The 21,901-nt window shown below is 48.0% G+C and overlaps 1 protein-coding gene across 8 annotated transcripts in view; it reads right to left on the reverse strand.

Annotated features, from left to right (window-relative positions):
* The window catches only part of GTPBP1 (GTP binding protein 1), a 30,237-nt gene that overhangs the window by 2,056 nt on the left and 6,280 nt on the right, over window positions 1-21,901 (reverse strand). For 5 of the 8 annotated variants that reach the window (XM_077914502.1, XM_077914496.1, XM_077914503.1 and 2 more), the window contains exons 2-12: window positions 21,723-21,834; window positions 14,835-15,015; window positions 13,894-14,242; window positions 10,586-10,709; window positions 9,354-9,468; window positions 7,700-7,844; window positions 7,387-7,569; window positions 6,492-6,627; window positions 5,697-5,875; window positions 4,367-4,567; window positions 721-3,483 (exon numbers count right to left, since the gene is read on the reverse strand). In XM_077914502.1, coding sequence (XP_077770628.1) covers window positions 3,391-3,483; window positions 4,367-4,567; window positions 5,697-5,875; window positions 6,492-6,627; window positions 7,387-7,569; window positions 7,700-7,844; window positions 9,354-9,468; window positions 10,586-10,709; window positions 13,894-14,242; window positions 14,835-15,015; window positions 21,723-21,783 — 1,767 coding nt within the window. In that variant the 5' untranslated portion in view covers window positions 21,784-21,834 and the 3' untranslated portion in view covers window positions 721-3,390. Of the gene's footprint in view, window positions 1-720; window positions 3,484-4,366; window positions 4,603-5,696; window positions 5,876-6,491; window positions 6,628-7,386; window positions 7,570-7,699; window positions 7,845-9,353; window positions 9,469-10,585; window positions 10,710-13,893; window positions 14,243-14,834; window positions 15,016-21,722; window positions 21,835-21,901 lie in introns of those variants that run through there. The other 3 variants (XM_077914497.1, XM_077914504.1, XM_077914500.1) reach the window with 3 other exon arrangements.

Consider the following 21,901-nt stretch of genomic DNA (forward strand, 5'->3'; position numbering starts at 1 on the left):
GGGATGGTACAAGGAGACGGGTTCCCTGAAGAGCCAGAACCTGTCAGCTCAGGGGAACAGGTCCTGGCCCTTCCTGCAAATATGTCCCCAGATTCACTGCCTCTAGTGAGCTGTTTAAAGGGCCAGGGGTGGTTTCACAACCATACTTCCCAACATATTCTGCTCCTGACTATGGCACCTGACCCAGGGCTGGTCCCCATCACAGCTGAGAAAACAGAGGTGGGGACAGGCCAGTAAGGAGGGGTTAAGGATAAACTGCCACAGAAGGGTACCAGGTGTGGTATAAATCCAGCCCTGAGGCCTTGGGCCAGTTAACTTCTCAGCTGTATGTGCCAGGAAAGAGCTGGTCCTATGGCTCACCCCCAGTGACTTCATTTTTCCTACTTCACTCAACACTTGCTCTACATCTAAAACTGCTTCTCAACAAAGGAGATACCCCCAGCTTCACCACTAAACAAGTGCCTGGAATATGGCTGTGCCCTCTGGGCCAGACATGTACCCTCTTCACACCTGCACATGTTCAAATTCTACTGAACCCTCCAGGCACAGCTCTCACACCATTTTCTCCACAGTATGTCCCATGAACCCAAACCTGCACTGTGGCATATTCCTGTGACCTTATTCTGCAACAGGGAGGCCAATAAAACAGAACAGGGGTCCTAACTGAACTAAAGACGCCACAAATGCTAGCTGTACACACAGAAAGGTCAGGATTGGCTATTCGAGATAATCAATTAACAACTTTATTATTAGCTACAAAAGGGCTGGTGTTTTGTTCCAAAGTGAGAGTTGGTGGGGCTGAGACCCGTAGAGGACCTTGGAGTCCCTGTTAATGACAGTAAAACACTGTATTCAGTCAGCCCCTGCTAGCAGGTGTAGGCCTGGTGACCAGAGAGATCAGACCAACCTCCTGTGTGTCTGAGGGCAGAGGCCAGGGGAGATGCCAGAGCTTCCAAATGTAAAAAAAAAAAGGGGTTATTATGCTCTTAGGAGCAAAAGAGTTCAAACCAAACAAGGTCTCACCCTGGTGAAGTCCTGTGGAAACATGCACCCCACAGCACCTGCCACAGGGACAGAGCAGAGGGGTACTCAATGCTGGAGCCTTCCTCTTATGAAGGCACCAGTGTGCAACAATCCCTATAAGCAGAACCAGAGTAAAAAAGCAAGAAGTAAATAGCACACAAAGGAGCAGACGGGGGCCAAAGGACACAGGGCGGAGCGGCTGCCTACCAATGGCTGATGCAGGAACAGACATGCCTACTAGTGGCACTGCTCCTCTGAGATTCTGTTTCCTAACCTAGAAAAATGGAACACCATCTCTCTCCTAGATGGTAGCTTCAAAATCAAAGCACATGAGTGAGGGAGACATCCAGCACAGCATAGCCACAGCAGAGAGACAGGTCAACATATTTCTCCCTTCAAGCCTGCCCACTGCCCCATGGACTCAGGAGCTGGCGCAGCGGGAAGCCACAAGGCACCTCCCACATGCAGGTCACATCAGAGCCTTACCACACAGTTTCTCACTGACCCTCACAACCACCACGACACAGGCATTTGTTTACCTCTCGATCTAGAGGAGGAAACAAGTTCAGGGAAGACTGGCAACTTGTCCTTTGTCACATCTGCCAGAGAGCCTGCATATGCCTGAGAAAAGCTGGGCTCCTCCCAACCCTGCCCTGCTCCGCAGGTGGGGGCTCTAGGGCAGGCACAGCCAGCGCTCCCCACAGCAGCACCTCCACCTGGAGGGCCTGGGCAGGGAACATCACACCATCAACTTGGAACAAACTTTTATTTTTTGTGCTGGTCTGGTCAGTCCATGGCCATGGGTCAGTGGTAACTGGAAATAGGTGGAAGGAGGGGAGGGGAGGGAACCAGCAGTCAAGAAGCAGGAATAATGGAGAAGGGACAGGGATGGGAGGGAGGCAAGGCTGAGGAAGGACCCAGCCAGCTGGGTGTCTGCCCTGGCTAGAAAGAACACATCTCCACCCACCAGTCTACCCTAAACCGAGGGCTTCTGGCCACAGCTCAGGCCAGTCTGGTTTGGACCCCACATTGCCATCTCTGGCCTGAGTGACTCTGACCCCACCCCCACCCCAGGCAGTGAATATTCTAGAGGGCTGAATGATGGTCTGTGCTGGACCTGAAAGAATCTTTCACTACTCCTACCTGCCCTGCCCACACCCCAAATGGGGCTTCCCAAACTGGGGCTCAGGCCCTGCCCTGTTGTGCTCCTATAGCAGCCATGCTGGGTCAACATAGTGGGGCTATAGTGAGGAAGGAGGTGTTCCAGTCCTGGCCTGGCTCAAAGGAACACCTCGCACCCCCACCAATAGGAGGTGCTGGTGAGTGTGACCCAGAGCAAGCCAATCCTAGTCTAGGTCAGCAGTGCCCCAAAACCCAGCAAGATTCGTAGAAAGTTCAAGGGCCAGAGCCTCCAGCTCAGAATCAGCAAAGCAGGAGTTTCCCTGGCCTGGCCAGGCAAACACAGGATTGTCTCCAAGGGGAAAGAAAACCATAAGCTGTCTTTGGGTCAGTGGCAAGGGTCAGAGTTAAGGGCAGGGAGGAGGGTCCTACAATCCAAGTGCCACTCCCCTCCACACATGTACAGGTTACAGCTTAAGAGCTTTTGGCATTACCTGTTTTTGGGCTTAAGGGTGGAAAAAAGGAAGAGAGAGGGGGAAAAAAGGAGGCCACTACTCTCCATTCTGTTGAAAGCCCCCCTAGTCCCAGAAGGCATGCTCCCTGCTCTGGTAGCAGCACTTATGAAGCCCCTAAGCCCCGAGTCCGGCTCTGTGGAGGGCTCTGGGCGCAGAGGAGTGAGCACAGGGGAGGATGGCAAGCACAGGAGACATGGGTGCTCTTTAGCTCCTGAAAGCCCCTAAAAGTTGTCAGACACACAGACAGATGGACAGATGGGCAGGCAGCCAGCTCCTGGAGGCTGGTGGCCAGCTCATAGAGGAAAAAAGGAGAAAGACTGCCAGGGCCCTGACCGGCTGCACTTCTATACCACACACGCGCACACACACACACACACACACACACACGCACACACATGCACGCACGTGCACACACACACTAGAGAGAGAGAGAGAGAAAGAGATAATAAAAAGAATAAAAACTAAGGGCCCAGATGTACAAAAAATGTGAGTAAGGAAGAAGGCAGGGAAGAAGGTGGATGATGGTCAGTCCTCCAGAAGTCTGGCCACCTTCCTCAGCTTATAAATTACAACCCCTCTGGAAAATGGGGGTGGTGGAGGAGTGGGGAATGATGAGGCTCCAGCTGTGGCCTGGGGGAGGGCGGGTGGTGGTCAGAGCTGCTTTGGCTCATCTGGTGAAACAGTGGCCAGAGTACAAGGATCCCTTGGGTGGTGGGGGTGGGCCAGGGGAGATTCAGCAGCCGCTGGCAGGAGTCACGCAGGCCCCCTGGGACTTCACTTTGTGACGCTGGCCCCCCCGTCGCCGGCCCCCGCTGCTGGGCTTGGGCTGAAAGGGAGAAAGAAGGAGCTTGAGAAGTAGTAGCCCACTGGGAGCAGGGCAGGACAGCAGAGGGGCAGGAGAAAAGCGAGCAGGTAGGACGGTCTCAGCTACGCTGAGCAGTAATCTACTACATGACTTGGAGCATGGCACTCCCCCTCTATCAGATGGAGCCGGCACCCAGCCTGCCTTCCTAGCAAGGAAGGCACATGGGACAATGGTTGTGAGATGGAGTCATTCAGAGAAACACAAAGTGAGCAGGAACCAACACCTGCTCCCCCCCATAGGTGCAAAGAGAAAGGCTCAATGTGGGAGAACAGAAAGAACAGGTCCAGACAGAAGTTTCCCTCTCCAAAGAGGGATCAGATGGAGAAGACCCTGGAAGGAGCAATATGAAGGGGTGCCAGGACAGAACCAGGGGATAGAGCTAACAGGAGACGTTGAGTGAGAACCACACTGACATGGGGCCTAAGGCCACCTACCCCCACCCAGAAGGACCCCCTAAGGCAGTGCCTTTCCAACAACCTTCTGGACCACCACACACACATCCCACTCCACACACAGACTGCACACACCCTTATTTGGGGGACAGAAATCCTGGCATTTTCCTATTGTTTCATTAATACCAAATCGTAATCAGGACCAACTAAATCAACTTTATGTAGGCCACATTGCCAAACTGGAAAATACTGCCCTAAAAGATAAATAGTGCACACTTAGCACTTAGGTGCCAAGAGTTGGGGGAGACGCTGTCTATGAACGGCAGACATGGGAGCTAGACACAGGCTGCCTGAAACACTCCTGTTACCTCCACCAACTACAGTAACAGCCACCCTCCCACACCCACCCTGAAGTGGTCAGGGGACCAGACTGGCCCGAGGAGCATACTCACCTGTGGCTGGAGACTGCTGGACAAGGTTGGCTGCACAGCCCCTAGAGAGCAAGCTTCGTCTCCAGGAGGGGGCGCCCCTACTGCTGGCCCTCCAGATGGGCCTCCTTCTTCTCGCTTGGTCGGGGGACCTTTTTTTGTTGACTGCATTTTAATTTGCTGGGGCTTTGAGTTCATCGGGGAGTTGTTGGTGGTCTGGAGGAGCTGGAGGAGCCAAGGAGTTGAGGATGAGGCTGGAGCTGCAGGTAGTGACAATGGCAGGGCAGTCCAGGCCCTACACCCTCCCCAGGACTTCCCACTCCTTGGCCTGGCTGGTCCTGAGCAAGGTGGATAGCAAGGGGGCTAAGACAGGGACAGTGGGATGGACAGATGTTCTCATCCCTGTTCAGTGTCTCAGGGCTGCCTACTGCAGCTGACTCACCTGCCTCAGCCTGGCTCCATCCTAGTCCCTGCTGCAGCTGCTCTTCCCACAGACCACTTGTGCATGTTGGCTATCTCCTACCTAGTCTAGCTCCTAGGCTGGAGTCTAGCCTGCCCAGAACCCTGTAACGAACTTGAGGCTTTCTTGCTATGCTGGCTGAAACTCCTCAGAGTATCAACTGCATCTCTCCTACTGCCCCTAAAATAAGAGTCTGGGGCAAGTTTTAACTTCAGCCCTCCCAAAGAGACCAAATGAATGTTCAGCATCTGGAAACATTTAGAGTGTGGCTATCAGGGATCTTAAGAGCTATCACCCAGGAGGGACTGATTTAGATCATTCCCTTGCAGCCCCAGTTCAATCTCAAAGCAGGGGGAAGGACTGCCGTACCCCCAAGGGTACTACAGCATGTGCCGGCAGCTTCTGCCACTGTCAGCCAGTCTCAGAGGCAAGTGGTCTTCAAGGATGTGATCCACCCACCATACAGCCCTCAGGTCTGCATGAATGGGCCTGAGGAAGACGGTTCTAGAGGCAAGGCCACCCTGAGGCTGATCCTAAAATCTCACACTGGCTGTTTGGAGTATTGGAGTAAGAGTCAAACCATTCTACCAAAAGCCCCCCCGCCCCCCAAGGCTATGGGTGAAGTCTTCAGAGGACATGAAGTGGGCTCCAGGATATAGAAACAGCTCAAGCCCCAAGGGAACCCAAGCCTAAGCCCCCTAGCTATCCCAACATTCAAGGGTGGTACCGAGACCACCCTTCAGCACTCTTCTAGTTCTCGCAAGGCAGAACTAGTGCCTCGGTTCCTGGCAATTAGGGGGATTCTGCAGGCTTCTCCTGTTGTGCTCATAGTCTGAAACTGGAGCGGCCCCCAGTGCTTCCTGGAGCTTGGCAAGGAGGGCTGCCTGGCCGTACCTTGGTGATGGTGCCCACCGCTTTGGTGCGGCCTTCCCGGAACACCAGACGCTGGTCTATGTGCAGGTACTCAGGAGTCTTGATGAAGCGGAAGTGCACAGTGGCCTTGTCCCCGGTGCGCAGACAGTCCTTGTCCATGCTCAGAATGGTAGCCGTCTGCCTGATGCTCCCACAGTGCACTGCCAAAAGAGCCAGGGGATCACAATAGGACTGAGCTGCTCAGTGACCTCCGGGCAGGAGACAGGAGTAAGAGCATAAAATATGCTTGAGCTATGGACAGCTAAAGGCCTCAGGGGGCTACATGTGGCCAAGTGAGTTGGAGGTCTGCTCTGAGGTCTGACCCTGCTGCATACACTCAGTTAGATCCCACCTGTCCCTGGACCCACGGTCCTGGTTCTTTAACACAGGGCACTCTGTTTGCATGTGTGCCTTCTCTAGACTGTTGGCTTCTTAATGGCAAAGCCCTCGCCAAGCATTGTGTCTGTCCCCAGCACCTTGGCAATACCACCTGGCACACAGCAGCATTCAGAGGACATTTGCTGAAGGAAGGTGTGTGAGGTTCTTGAGGGCAAGTCTGGCTCTCCAGAGCCCAGCACAGAGCAAGCATTCAGTTAACATTTGCAGGACTGAATTAACACTGTAGCTTATGGGGAGAACAGAACGGGCATCACTAAACAGGATGGAGACACAACTCTTAGCTGCTGCTAAAACCTTGGGGTTTGGGTAGCTGGAGCACTTTGTTGGGGGAGCGAGAGCAGAGGACTGGCTAGGCTGGCAGCGCTCTCAGACACCTACCCATGGCCTGGTAGCGTGGGCTAATTGTGGTGGGGTGGTGGAGGACAAGGATCTCAGCCTCAAACTCCCAGGAGGCTTGGGGATTCAAGCGTGGGGAAACCATCACCATGCCTTTGCGGATGGATGAGCGCTTGATCTGAAAGAAGAAAGGAATCCCAGATGTCAGGGATAATAATACCCAGGAGTTCTCTTCCCTGGTCTCAGAGGACCAGGAGTTCCTTCTGCGAATGAAGACCACTCCCACTCAGCCTTGCCCTCCCACTGCACTAGACACAGGCCTTCTAGGATGGACAACACAAGGCCGACTTGAGTGCTATCTGGGAAGCCTAAACACTGCTACTAGGGGGCAGGAATTGGCATGGGTAAGAATTAAGTGGTGGAGAAGGCAGGGGTAGGCAAGCTTTCAGGTGGAAGGGACAAGGCAAGCATAATATGACTACTGGAGGGAATTAGGAAAGTCCCACTCTGCCAGTTAATGTGGTTGGGAGGGAAGGTAGGTGTCCTCAGAGTTAGCACTTACCCAAATCCCCCAGGGATAGAAGGCTGACTAGGAGGAGGATTTGGTATGGACCCTAAGGATCCTACATGGACGGACCATCTGCACGAGAGAGAGGTGTATTTCTACCCTTACCACTGAGCTTAGGGCACCCACCTCAGACACTAGGAGGAGGATAAGAGCTTAGGAGGCAGGCACGCCCAGGTTCAAGGTCTGGCTCTAGAACTTACTAGCTGTGGGTTTCTGGCCAAGTCACTTGGACTCTTAGAGCCTGAGTTTTCTCACCTATAAAAGTGAGGTCGGTAATTCATGCCTTACAGAGCAGCCAGGACAACTGGAGATGGTCCAGAGCCTAGTGTAATGAACCCAAGGGGAGTTCTTTTTAGTCTCGGCACTCACCTTCTTCAGTGCAAAGGAGGCTGTCTGGCCACCCCGCACCTCTTTGACAGGCATGCGCTTGCGGTGGATTGATTTGACAGCAATGGACAGGAAGTTACCCAAGGGATCTGGGCCGAGCAGCAGTGTGTCATTCAGCTTGATCAGGCCTCTCAGTGTTGTCCCTGACACCACTGTCCCCACACCCTGCAGAGAAGGCCAGGGTCCAGTAAGTCTATCCCACTCAAGTCCTCCCCACCATATACTTGCTCGGATGCCCCTGCAGGAAGTACCCACCCAGCCTCCCACCCTGTTCAGTCCACCAGAAGCCACTCACTGGCACAGAGTAGGTGTCATCAATCTGAAACTCCGCAGGCTCTTCCTCCCGGTAGCTGGTGCGGGGGGAAAGGAGGTTGAGGAACATCTTCAGCAGATCTAGGTTCTCACCTGTAACGTTGGAAATCTGGAATATCGGGCACATCCTAAGTGGAGGGTGGAGAAAGACAAAGGAGCTCATGTGGCCACCTCCTGTGTGACAGGGTGCGAGCAAGAGAGCTCCTGAGACATGTGCTGCTGCTACAGGCCCTGCTGCCCCCTCACCAGCCTCTATGCCTCTGCCTAGGCCTTCCAACTGCTGCCCAGATCTGCTCCGAGGCTTTCTTTTTTCATTCTGTTTTCTCTATGAAATCTGTCCCCTCATCTCTGGTCCCTCCACCACTGCCCCATTCTGGGCTCTGCCTCTTCCTAAAGCACACTCATCCTTGTTGAAAATTCTTAACCTGCCTTTCCACTGCAGAGAATACAGATGGAATTCCTTCTCCCAACATCTCTGCAGGTTTATTTCTCTCAAATTCTTATCTGCCAGCCAGAGCAGACAACCTGCTTTTCTCCTAAAAGCTTAGTACTTTTTTGCTCCCCATTTATTTCTTCACTCTGATCCTCCTGACTGAACTCTTTCCCTCTTACGACACTAACAAATCCTCTCCTCCTTCAGAGCCCACTTCCAATGCAGATTTTTCCAGGAAACCCTTCCCAAATAGGCACTCCTGACACCTCCCAGCTCTAGAGAGCACTTCTCATGTCTGTTACATGTAGCTAACATCTGATTTTCCCTCAGTCATCACAACAGCCTTTATATTGCCTCTCCAGGGTTAATCACACTCTTCAAGAACAGGAATTATATATTCTCCATAGGTCCTAGAATAGGACTTGCATAGAACAGGCAGGTGGGATGAATGGAAACAGGGCCGGCTGAAACGTACCCCCTCTGGTGGCCACCTAGTGGTACTGAGGACAGCATTAGGACAAAGCCATAGGCCAAAATGCCAGGCTGCTTTTGGGCTGTATACAGACCAAGCCAGGGTCAGATGGCTCCCAAGCAGCCCAAGACTCTGGGAAAAGGACAAACTTAACAGAGTTCACTATTATCAAGAGGGTATCTCTGACCAAGGAAGTGATCACCCTAAGAACAAGGGTTATACTTGTGTCAACTCTGAATCCTCAATGCCTAGATGAAGAGCCTGCTACAGAACATCCAATAAATATTTATGGAATCAAAGTATACATTAATGAGTAAATGCCAAATGCTAATACATGATTGGAGTTTTTGAGAGACAGTAGTATAAAAACTTACTAATAACAGTTATAAAAATGGCTGTGTATGTATCACACAGCAGCCAGACACAGGCAGAGCTGTTGTCCCTGACACCACTGAGAGGCCTGATCAAGAGCTAAGTTCTTTTACATACATCATTTCTAACACTTATGGGGACCCTGTGAGGAAGGGAATATTATTCCCACTTCACAGGTAAGGACACTGATGCCTCAGCTGGGATTCCAACCTCAACAAGTCCTGCACTTCAGAATCTAGGTTGCTTGATACAGCTCCTGGGCAACACAGCCAGCCTGAAAGAGCTTGTACTGAGACCAGAATCTTCTATTCCATCCAATCTCTGTCCCAGCCCAGCAGTGACTGCTCCCTACGCCATTACCTCTCAGAGCTGAAGTTGGAGGCCGTAACGATCACATCATCCTTGCTCTGTACCAACACAGGGATCTTCCGGCAGCCTGGAGACTTCAGCAGGCGCTGTAACAGCTTCAGGGTTTCTTAAAGGTTGAAATGGAACACAATTAGGGGGACACAGCTTTCTCTCTGGCCAGGCTTCCAGGGCAAGACTGGTCCACTCCTTACTGAGAGAAGCAGGAGACAGACGGACGGACCAGTGTTAAATGCCATGCCTGGAGAAGCAAAAGGAGGATCAAAACTTGGGGTGGGTATGTGCTTACTAGAGTAGAAGGAACACAGATAAAGCCTGTCGGGTAAGGTTATGAGTCTGAAACTTGTTGGATTTCTCTAGAGTCTCTAAAAGACTCACATCCTGTGAGCAAGTGACTTGGGCGCCCGTGGGAATGTGGGAAAGGCAATGTTCTTCTTAGAATATTCTGCTTCCTGGATAAAAAAAGTTCATCTGACAAAGGATCTCTAAGACATTTACACATCTGCAGAAGCATTCATGAGGCATTCCAAAAGGACACCTCTCCATTTCTCTTCTACCATCTGCAACCAATGAGGGAGAAATGCAAAGCTATTTTGAAACCTTTGGTAGAAGGCAATCGGACCCTCCAAATGCCTCCATATATATCCATATATATCCTGTTCAGATGGTAAAACCCAAGGCAATCGGACCCTCCAAATGCCTCCATATATATCCATATATATCCTGTTCAGATGGTAAAACCCAACCCCCTGGCCCTGGGGGCATCTGAAAAAAGGTGCCAGATTGGGGATCTCAAGGATCCTATATTTGGAAACAGAAGGAACAATGAGCAGGAGATAATTTTAGGGTGAGCTTAGACCAAGAGCTAAACAAAGGAGGAAGCAGAAGATTTTGGTTTATTTATTTATTTTTTTTTAAGATTTTATTTATTTATTCATGAGAGACACAGAGAGAGAGCGAGAGGCAGAGACACAGGCAGAGGGAGAAGCAGGCTCCATGCAGGGAGCCCGATGTGGGACTCAATCCCGGGACTCCAGGATCACACCCTGGGCCAAAGGCAGGCACTAAACCGCTGAGCCACCCAGGGATCCCCAAGATTTTGGTTTAATGGAAATCCAGACAAAAAAAGCAGAAGGTTCTAGGCTGAAGCTCTGGCAGCACCAAGGAGCCACAGTGGGTGATAGTCCCAAACACAGAGACTGCTACTAGCTGCAGGCTTTACTTACCTTGCAGAATGTTGGCAGGACACATGTCAATCTTGGTGACCACCACAAAGACAGGAACATTGAGTGCCAATGCCAAGCCCAAATGTTCCTTGGTCATCCCCACGATGCCAGCATTGCTGCCCACCTGCCCCAAAAAAGAAAGGACGATCAGGACAAGAGAGACAGAAGTTGCTGCTGGGTGGGCACAGGGGTTCAAAGAAGACTGGGTTAAGAGAGAGTTTTCATCTCTAAGTCCCCCCTCGGAACAGGACACATGGGGCAGAAGTCTTAGGCCAGAAACAAAACAGCTGTAGATGAGGGCGGCCTGGGTGGTTCAGCGGTTTAGCGCCACCTTCAGCCCAGGGCATGATCCTGGAGACGGGGGATCGAGTCCCATGTCGGGCTCCCTGCATGGAGCCTGCTTCTCCCTCTGCCTATGTCTCTGCCTCTCTCTCTCTGTGCCTCTCACGAATAAATAAAGTCTTTCAAAAGAAAGAAAAAAAAATAATAGCTGTGGGGCTGGACACAGATGGCTTTTACCTCTGATTTGATGATGTGGGCTGCCAAAATCTGAGGAGACTTGGAAACAATAAAAAAGACAAATCCAGATAGTCCAGGGAAACAATGGTCTAGTGTCATCAAGATAGATTCAGTTTAACATCATTGGCCCCCAGTTTCCTCATCTATAAAATACCATCCCCTTTAGAGGGTCTCTTGAGGTTTAACTATAATGTATGTCAAAGCTCCCATATACAACTAGCATGAATTAGGTGTTTAGGCAATAGCAGTTCTTGTTACTGTTACTATTCCTTCCTGTAACAATAAATGTTTTAAATTATCACAAGGGCTGGCTAAATAAATGAAGGCACATGTACAAGTGTACAGAACAAAATGTACCAAATGTGCTATAGACAAGAGAAAACTATTATCTACTGATATGGGATAATCTCTAAGGTATGTTTTTAAGAACAGGAAAAAAGCAAGGTGTATACAGCATGCTACCATTACATGGGTGTAGAATGGATCATTGAAAAAAGCAGCTGTCAGAGTTGTTAAGACATTTGGGGAACATCTGAGATCATATAAACTCTTACAGCCTAGGTATTAGAGTGTATTAGCGAGCTTTTGTTCATCTTTCTGGCTGCTGTCACAGCAGGAGACAGTTCTTACTTTTAGGAGCTGTGTGCTGAAGTATTTGGGGGTCAAGAGTCACAATGCCTATAATCTACTTTCAAATGATTCAGCCAAAACAACAAAAATACACATATGCATCCAACACATATACAGATGAACATGGCAAAATGTCATTGACTGTTGAATCTGAGTGGTGGGTTTATGGTATTCATTGTGCTATTCTTTCAAATTTTCTGTTTTGAAACTGGAAGGAAAGAATATATCCACATTTGCTGTTATGATTACAAAATATCTCTGGAGAATACTTAAGAAACTGGAAATACTGGTTGCCCCTGAGACGAAACTGGACAGAAGAGGAAGGGAGACTTTTCACTGTAAGCCCTTTGGTATCTTCTTGTTTTTGTATCACACGAATGAGTGATTTGCTAAAACAAAATTATATTAAAATTGCCACAACACGTTCCAGAAGGGTTTCAAGCAATGCTCTCATTTGATCCCAGTTTGTAGGTGAGCCGCCATCCCGACACAGATGTCCCCTTCTGCCCACACCAAGATACCACCTCTCTCTTCCTTCTAATTCTTCCCATTTCTTCCAATCACCTTTCCTATCCAACACAGACTTGCTTTTGTTCTTCCCAACTGGGATAAGAGAATATTCTATCACTCTGTGGTCTATATATTTTAAAGATTTTTTTTCCTGGAAATTGTCATGGAGTAATAATAATTTCAGTGTTTTCTTTTTTTTTAATTTTTAATTTTTATTTTTTTATTTATGATAGGCACACAGTGAGAGAGAGAGAGAGGCAGAGACATAGGCAGAGGGAGAAGCAGGGAGCCCGACGTGGGATTCGATCCCAGGTCTCCAGGATCGGGCCCTGGGCCAAAGGCAGGCGCTAAACTGCTGCGCCACCCAGGGATCCCTGATTTCAGGGTTTTCTACAGAAAAATTTTAATATCTGGATTATAGCCTAAAAGTCAGGTAATATATAACATTTCATCTAGGGTGAAGGTATTTTCTTTAATTGGCCTTGTTCACTATATAGCTTAGTTTGAAAAATGCTCATTTTAGACTGGTGTTTCTGTACCTTTCTTAATATAAACCCAACTCCCCCAGATATACCCTACAGCTCCTCCTCTGAAATCCCTTCTTGTCAAAAAGCTTTTTTCTTAGCCCAGTAAAGTTGGTAGTGGCCCCTTGAAATGCTGAAAGATATGGGAGCTGAAATCATGCTGAGATCCCAAGAACCTTGGGCAGAGAGCCGATTAGAGTGTTCACACATATGCTCTGCCTCTTTACTCTCCAGTTTGGGGAGAATTTGCCTGAGAACCTGCGTTTGTGGGGCAACTTGATCAATTATGATCTCAACAGATGTCTGTGTTTACTATACTTATTAATACAGGCAGCTGGAGGAACTAGGAAATGGCGAAGGGCTAGAAGAAGGGCTTGCCAAAGGAAAACTTGCTCACTTGTGCTCTCTCTGAAAGCTGTGACGCTGTGTGCAAGGCTGTGGGCTTCAGAGACTCCCACTCTCTGTCCAGGGAACATCAGTGGGACCCAAATGGAAGCTCTGCAACATGATCCAACACAGAAGCCTCTGCTCCCTTTCCTTCTCAGGTGATCTACATGATTTGCTGCTGAAAAATCTCCACTGGTTACACCATAAACTCTATAAGAGCCCAGGGTGGCCCTGCTCACTGCTGTATTTTCAGGTCTAGCACGAGGCCAGACACATAGCAGCCTCTCCACAAGTACCTTGGACTGGCTGACACTCCTCTCAGGCTTTGAAAGAGGCCACCTCTCAGGCCCCTCTCGATTGTTGTCTGCATTCTCCTCCAATTCTTCCCAGCCCTACCCTTGTTTGAGGGTGCCGCCTGGTATCAACTTCACAGAGTAGCCTAACCCCAGGAGAAACATTTCTGAAGGTAGTTAAGTAAGCCCCGGGAGAAACTCTCCTCTGTGCCTCTGAAAAATAAGAGGTCCGCAAATGGCACCAGGAGAGAGATTGAGGTACACACCTTGAGAAGGACATAGTGCTCAAAGGACTAGGCACCCCTGTAAAATTGGTCATCTTACCCAGTGCCAAAGACCCAAACTAACAGGCCTCTGTTGCAGAACGATTTCTAACACTTGCATATAAGCACCCCTCAAATAGCCCAGCTGAAGCCTCCCCTACTCACAAGGGCCTCACACTTACCATGAGCATGCAGAAGTCAGGCAAATGACCTGTCATGCCAAAGACAGTGGTCTTCAGGTATTTCTCATGGCCAGCCAAGTCGATGAAGGTAATCACCTTAGTGGATTTCTCACAAATCTTTGTCCATTCCAGGCTGCCACCATGGCTGTCTGGCTTGTTCACCACATTACCTTCACTGTCAAAGCCCAGAATGTCGTTGCCCACGCTGCTGGTGCGACCAGATTCAATCTCGTGTTTGTGGCGGAAGAGCTTCTGGCGGGCAAAGCCTCGGCCATTGTCCAGCTCCCCGTGTGTCAGAACCCCCAGGAGTGTGCTTTTGCCAGCATCCACGTTGCCTACTACTGCTACCCTGTGTGTACACAAACCCAAACATCCTTGTCAGAGTCAGTGGGGGAGCAAAGTAAACCCCAGTAACTTGATCAGTAAGGACAGACTTGCCCGTGAGCCTCTCTAGCTCACTGCTCCTACCATTCACGGCTGAGCACACTGGGAATGTCCCTGGAGGTACACCCAGAGTAGAAAGAATCATTCAGGAGCAACTCGGCTTCTGTCATGAGGGCCTTCTCTCTTAACTTCCACTAGGCCTCTTCAAAGGTGCCAGACAGGATCCCAAAAGCCAAGAGAAGCACAAAATGTTCTCCAAGACCTTGGGTTTTTTAGCCCCATAGGCCGATAGGCAAGAAAACACAGCCCACACACAATGACCACAAGTGTATGGCTAGCCACCCACTCTTACCAAATGGAAATATTCAGGGATGGGAAAGTACAGAAATAAAAAATGGGGCTATCATGACTCTGGATACTCTTTCTATGCCTCAGAAGGGGAAGGAGCAAAGTTGACATGCCAGGTGCTAACGGCTCAATCACCATTCCCTGCGCAAAACCTCAGACGATAAGGTCATGCTGCAGAGAGCCCCTGAACTGTTCTGAGGCCTCCTCACCTGACCTCCAGGAAGTCATTGTCTCCTACTCGTTTTCGGACCAGGTAATCACGCACACGGCCCCCAGCTTCTTGACGTTCCCGCAGGAGGATGACATCAGCCTCTATCTGTTCGGCCATGCTCTTCACTGTGGCGTAGGAGGCCTCCATGTCAGCTTCACTTAGCCCATACTCAGTTCCATCTGGTGACAAGAGCCCAGACATCAGCCTGCCAACAAGCCAGCCAGTCAACAACCCCTACCCAAAGGCCCCACCCCAGGCACTGGAGAAGAACATGGCTCTCTCTACCTGACGCTTTTCAAAAACTTGGACACACACAGAGTTAATAAACAATAGTTCCATGGGCTTCCCCTTTCAGCAGGGTATTCATTAATTCATTCAACAGTAATCACTAAAACTCTCCAAGGTTTTATGTCAAGTCTCATGCTGGGTACTGGGAACACAGGTGCCCTTGGTGAGCTCATAGCCCAGCGGGAGAGAGAGAAAATTAATTAATTGTAATACAGCTTGAGTGCTTTACTATAGAACTGGACAAAAAGAATGTAAAGCGTGAGCAACTGGCATTGCTTGGGGAAGCTGAGGACAGCTTTGCAGGGCGCTGACTCCAAGTAGGGTCACCAAGTATAAAAAACAGGCCTATAGAGAAAGGAGTAAAAACATCCTAGGCAGAGGAACAAAGCATGGAACATAGCAGATCATAGACATTCAGGGTCCAGTAAGCAGCTCAGTGTGTTGGACAGAAGGATGTCAAGTGGTGAGAGACCATACAAGAAAGAGGTGGGAGCCATTAAGCAGAGTCATCAGAGAGCAGCAAAAACACAATATGTACCAGACAGTAGGAAGCCTGGAGGGGTTTAGGTAGGAGAGTAGCAGGATCAGAACGCTGTGGGTTAGAAAGATGTCTTGAGCAGCAATATAAAGTGTGCACTGCCAAGCGAGAGACCACAAAGGGGGAGCTCGGTTAGAAAATAATTCTAGTAATCCAGGCAACAAATAATGAGGACAGGAATCAAAGGAAAATGGGGAGCAAATTTAAGAATTATTTTAGGGATAGATTCTTTTTTTTTTTTTTAACTGAGGTGGCTCAGATGAAATATCCAGCGAGCAGCTGAAAAACAGCAGCAACAAACCACAAGTCTGAGCTCAGGATAAGGAAAGCGAGTCCAAAGGAAAGACAACAGAACAGTCACCAATCACTAAGTGCCTACTGTAAGGCAATACCCGTAAGGTGCTTTCCACGTGGTGTCACTCAATTCCCACAGCAGCTCCCTCAGCTTTTCCTCCAGCCTCTGGGTCTCACAGAGCACCTCTGCTCCTTCCATAGGATGATCTCCTACCATGCTCCCAGCTCTCTCTTTTGCAGACTCTCAAAGACCTTGCAGTACCTTTTATCACTTTCTCTTCCCTCCCTCCATGCTTCCCCTTACAAATGAGCTCATTCTTAAACCACAAAAAAGGAAACGCACCCCCTCTTGCCATGCCCCTGCATACTAAGCTATCTATCTCCCGTTCCTCCTTTTACCAAGCATCTCAAAAAAGTGATTGCACCTGCTGACTATATTTCTGACGACTCTAGAAGAAATTAGTTTTCAAGATGTTAATGGACTTCAACCACTCATCTAATAATGCTCTTTTCTTGACCCCTACAGCATTTGACACTGTTGGCTGTCCTACCTTTGCTTCTTGAAGCACCTTCCTCCCACTCTGCTTACGTATTGCTTGAACTCTCTTGATTCATCTCTACCCTCTGTCTGGTTTCTTCTTCTCTGTTTCCTCTGCTGGCTCTTCCTGCTTCTGCTTCCTAAATGCCAGTCTTTTCCAATAGTCAATCAGTGGCCCTTTCTTCTAGTTTCCAAACATTCCTCTTGGCCATCTCATTCTATAGCTCTAACTGTCATTTTGTAAACTACAAAAATATTCATTTCTAGCACTGCCCTCTTTGCAGAGCTCCAGACCGAATTTCCAACTGCCTGGATGATAACTCTCAGAAGTCTGACATCTAAATTCAACCACTCTACTGCCCTTTTAAACAACAACACAGGGATGCCTGGGTCTCTCAGTGGTTAAGCGTCTGCCTTCGGCTCAGGGAGTGATCCTGGAGTCCAGGATGGAGTCCCCCATCCCTGCATGGAGCCTGCTTTTTCCTCTGCCTGTGTCTCTGGCCTTTCTCTGTGTCTCTCATGAATAAGTAAATAAAATCATTAAAAAAAAAAAAAAACTCACAAAAACTAACACCACTAACAAAGCATTTTAGGCCTCCCTGCAATCCTAAGGAGTAAGCATTACTGTTCCCATTTAGCAGTGGGATAAACAGAATTTAGAGAGGGCTCAGAGTCAATAGAGGATCAAGGGGCTGTGTGAGCTTGGGTCTTCTGATTCCAAACCTAGAGCCTTTTCCTCTGGCAAGGGCTCCTCTTTGTAACCCACCAGTTCTTCCCTTCCCTTCCCTACTTTTGATGATACCACCATCCTCCCAGTCCCAAGCTTAACACTCATCCCTCCAGTCCTGCTGATTCTAGTTTTAGGCCTCACCCTTCTGTCCTTGTCCCTGCTCTCTTGTTGCCAATTTGGTGCCGCCAGCCTGATTCAGGCCTTGTCCCGGCTCAATCACTCCAAGACCCCTGGCTGGTCTCAGTGTACCCAGGCTCTATTCCCTGCAGCCCATCCTGCATACAAACAAGCTTACGCTCCTAATCCAGGCATAGTTCTGACGTTTTCACTTCCAACCCAAAGCTTTGGAAAGGATCCCCCAGCCCAGCAGCATCCAGTTCCAATTAGTTAAAGGCCTCTTCCATTTATCCCACACCCCCTTCTTTAGTATTGTCCCAGTGCAAGTGACCCAGTCACAATCCCCCATGTTCCCTGCACTTCCTCTACACCTTTGCTTATGTATTTCCTACCCTAGAAAGCCCATCAGCACCACATACTATCCCTTGTGGAACAATGTTTTGGATGCATATATTCCTCCACTATACATAAACATCTTGAGGACAGGGTACAGCTCAAACATTCCCTAGGTGCCCCATGACGGTGGTTTTCCTCCATCAAGTCCTCAAATATTTGCGAAATGCAAAACAAATGAACAAAGAGGGAGCAGTTTGGCTGAAGAGTTTCCAAATGCATGGCCAACTGAGCTCTGGAAATCTTCTAGTTAGAGAAGGGCTTGTGGAAAGTGTTCCTAAGAGACAGTCTGCTCATCTTGCCATTCTTGCCAGACCCCCAAGTTCTAGCCAACTTTCCCTGTTTCTGTTACAACAAAAGGCTTTCAGGTCCTGTTCCAAACAAGGGGGCAATCACGAATGTTGTCTATCCAGAGCTCCTAGAAAATGCTCCCAGTCCTATTACCCTTCTCCAGCAGGCACGGCATTCCTCACTCTGTAGGAGTGGAGACAAAGGCCAAGGAGAAAAGCTGCAGAGGCCCAATTACCTAAGGCCACATATTCAGCCATGTCCAAAGCTAATCAGATTTCTGTCCTGCCATTTGATTTACCTTTTCTGTACATACTCTCCTGCTCAACATGCTTTTAGGATAAAAGTCTTAACTCTTTGATAGGGTATTCAAAAACCATCAAGATCTGGGCTCTGTGATCTGTCCAGCCTACCCTCTTGACACTCCCAACCTCACATTCTATACTCCCACTTTACAGAATCACTTTTAGGGGCACATGGGTGGTTCAGTCAGTTAAGTGTCTGTCCAATTCTTGATTTCAGATCAGGTCATGACCTTGGGGTTGTGAGATCGAGCCCCTGGGTCAGGCTTCACATTCAGCAGCAGTATAATCTTTGAGATTCTCTATCTCCTCTCTCTCCACCTCACCCCTACGTGAACATGCACTCATTCTCTAAGATAAACAACTGTTAAACAATTTGTTAAATCTGTTAAAGACTTAAATAGAACCCCTCTTGGTCCACCAAATATCCCATAATAACCAATGCCTCTGTGCCTTTGTGCATGTGGCTTTCTCTGCTCACTCGTTACCGCCTCCATTTACCTGGAAAACTATTAACCCTTTAGTATCAATTCAAGGGGCACCTCCTTTTTGATGCCCTTCCTGACTCCCCCACAATGATCTAACATACTTCCTATGTTCTCTGAATCTTTAATACAGTAGCTGGCTCTCAGAAAGCCATGACTTAATATGAAAAATGAACAAGGTGGTTCTTGAAAGAAACCTCATGGTAAATCAACTATAACCTGGAATCCTTAAAAAATTATTACTGCAATTACTAACACTAGGTAACGTTTATATGGTTACCGTATATAAAGCATTAATCTTCACCATGACATCATGGGATAAATTCTATTACCTTTTTTTTTTTTAATTTATTTATGATAGTCACAGAGAGAGAGAGAGAGAAAGAGAGAGAGAGAGAGAGGCAGAGACACAGGCAGAGGGAGAAACAGGCTCCATGCAGGAAGCCTGAGGTGGGACTCGAACCCGAGTCTCCAGGATCACGCCCCGGGCTGAAGGCGGCGCTAAACCACTGAGCCACCGGGCTGCCCAGATTCTATTATTAACCCCATTTTAAAACAACAAAAAGAGCCAAGAGGCAAATGCAGACCCACCAGGCTCCAGACCCTGAACTATCAGACCAGACTGCCTTCTTTTAAAATTAGGAATGTATACTTGTTTTTTTTTTTTTTAAAGATTTTATTTATTTATTCATGAGAGACCCACCGAGAGAGAGGCAGAGACACAGGCAGAGGGAGGAGCAGGCTCCATGCAGGGAGCGCGATGCAGGACTTGATCCTGAGACCCCAGGATCACACCCTGAGCCGAAGGCAGATGCTCAACCACTGAGCTACCCAGGCGTCCCTGGAATGTATACTTAATACTCTGCTTAGAATTTTTTTTTTTTTTTTGTGCTTAGAATTTTTTAACACGTAACTTATCCATACAAATCTCTCTGAGGTAAGGTGGGGAAGTAATTATCCCCATTTTACAGATGAAGGAAGTGACAAAGAGGTGAAGCACCTATACAGGAAGTCAGTAATTAAGCTGACCCCTGGGGGCCTTGTGTCTGGTTTAGTCCCTTATTTGATGTTCAACTTGTTTAACTAGTTATGATCTCTTTCTCCCTCTCAAGAATTCCAGCAGGAAGGAGTCACTACGAACGTAATAGTGCCCAATTGGTAGATGCAAAGATAATGCCTGGGTGTGTAGGAAATGTAATAATGAATATATGACATTTTCCTATGCTTTGCCATTGGAGGATTAATTAGTTGTGGGTTGCCAAGGCATGGTAAAATTCGCTAAGAGTCCACATTAAAGAATGAGGGGGAAGAGGTGGGGTCTTAAGAATCTAGATCATCAAAGAACAGTCCCAACACTTGTCAAAACTGATCTAGATATGGTTTCTTCAATTCTACAAGCAAGAAGTGGCCTTGGGGTGGTTCATCCTATTACAGCAGGCCAGATGTGCACCTGAACACAAGCTTTCAAAAGGCTACCAACAATCTTCTAGTCACGTTTTTTTCTGAACCTGACTCTCTTTGCTATCTCTAGCACTTGACTATGCTGACCAATTTCCTCCCTTTCTTGGCAAGGCAACCTCTCAGTTTGCCTATCTCTCTGACCAAGCTTTCTTTAAAGTGATAAGACCCGAAATGGGAAGGTGACAGCAAGGATGGAATGGAAGGGATAGATAGGAGAAGCATTTCAAAGGAAGACATAGCAGTATTTGGACATCAAGCCCTTCTATGTGCCAGTCTTGCAGCATTTCCAAATACTGTTTTCTACTGAAGTTATCTATGTATATGCTATCTTTCTTTCTGGGGCAGAGAATAGATTATAAGTATCCAGAAGTACCTTGCAACAGTATCAAGCCCATAGAAGATAATTTTTTTTTCCCATAGAAGATACTTAATAGATATATGTCAACAGTTAAAGAATGATTTCCAGATTTTCTCCATTTTAGACTAAAAAGAATTATTACCTGCCTTTACAAAACCTATGTTCAGCAAAGAACTATTCCTTTAAAGATGCATCAAGGCCTACCAGGGCTTCCTACAAAGATGACAGAAACAAGTTCTGTTGGTAGCTGAATTCAAAATTGTTAACAAGCCCAGCTGCCATTTCAGCAAAGGTAATGTTATAATGAAGCAAGAGTAAGTAGGCCTTGTATTGAGGACATAAACTAGGAACAACAACAACAACAGCAGCAACAACAACAAAAAACCCAAACCCCCAAAACAAAAGCTCAAGATACAATCTACAGTGAGGACTGCCTTCCTCTAAAACAGTGGGCCCCATTACAACGGAATAAGCATGTTGGAGGACATTAATCAGCCCCTTCCAGAATGATAACAAGGCTACACGTCTGAAAGGATCTCAGAGAGAGAAAAAGAGGACTTCTGTTATCACAGCTATACACATTGAATGGTCACTGTGGTCTAAGGCAAGGTAGCCTTGCTGAAGACAGAAATTTTGTGTGTCCTTTTCCTGTAGACATAAAGAAGAATCACAAAGGTTCTTTGCGAAACAGGCAATATGTAGCAAAGGAATCTGTAAATCAGGCCTAGAGAGGGAAAATTTAGAGCTGTCCAAGGAAGGCTTAATTGTAGACCTAACTGTGACTTGCTCTATTACCTGAGTTAAGAAATTTCCTTGTTCTGTGCAAATGTCCCTTTATGCAAATTCAGACTACTGGAGATAGAAAAGAAGCATCTGTAAAACCGCCTGGAAAGTGAATCTTTGAAGTCAAGCATATCATGACCACTAAGGTGGGAATTAGCATTATCATTTTGTACTTTTATGTCCTCCCAAACAGTTCTGCAGAAACTAAATAATCACTGCAACTGAGACACATGAACAGGAAGTCAATAAAAGAGGGAAAATGTGCTCTAAATAGTTTTTTAAAAATAAAGTGAAAGGAAAACTATGCTCACCTGATCCCTGCCCAATGACATATATGGTCTCTCCGCATCCCTCGTCCATCCTCTCCCACATCTGCCGAAGTAGGCTGTCATACTGCTCTGATGTAGGGCTCACTAGAACCAGCTAGAAGAGAAACCAAAAGCCTTAAGACCACACTTACTAGAAGAGCACCACAGTAGATCCAAAGTAG

Source organism: Canis aureus, chromosome 11, assembly GCF_053574225.1.
Source record: "Canis aureus isolate CA01 chromosome 11, VMU_Caureus_v.1.0, whole genome shotgun sequence".
Lineage (NCBI taxonomy): Eukaryota > Metazoa > Chordata > Mammalia > Carnivora > Canidae > Canis > Canis aureus.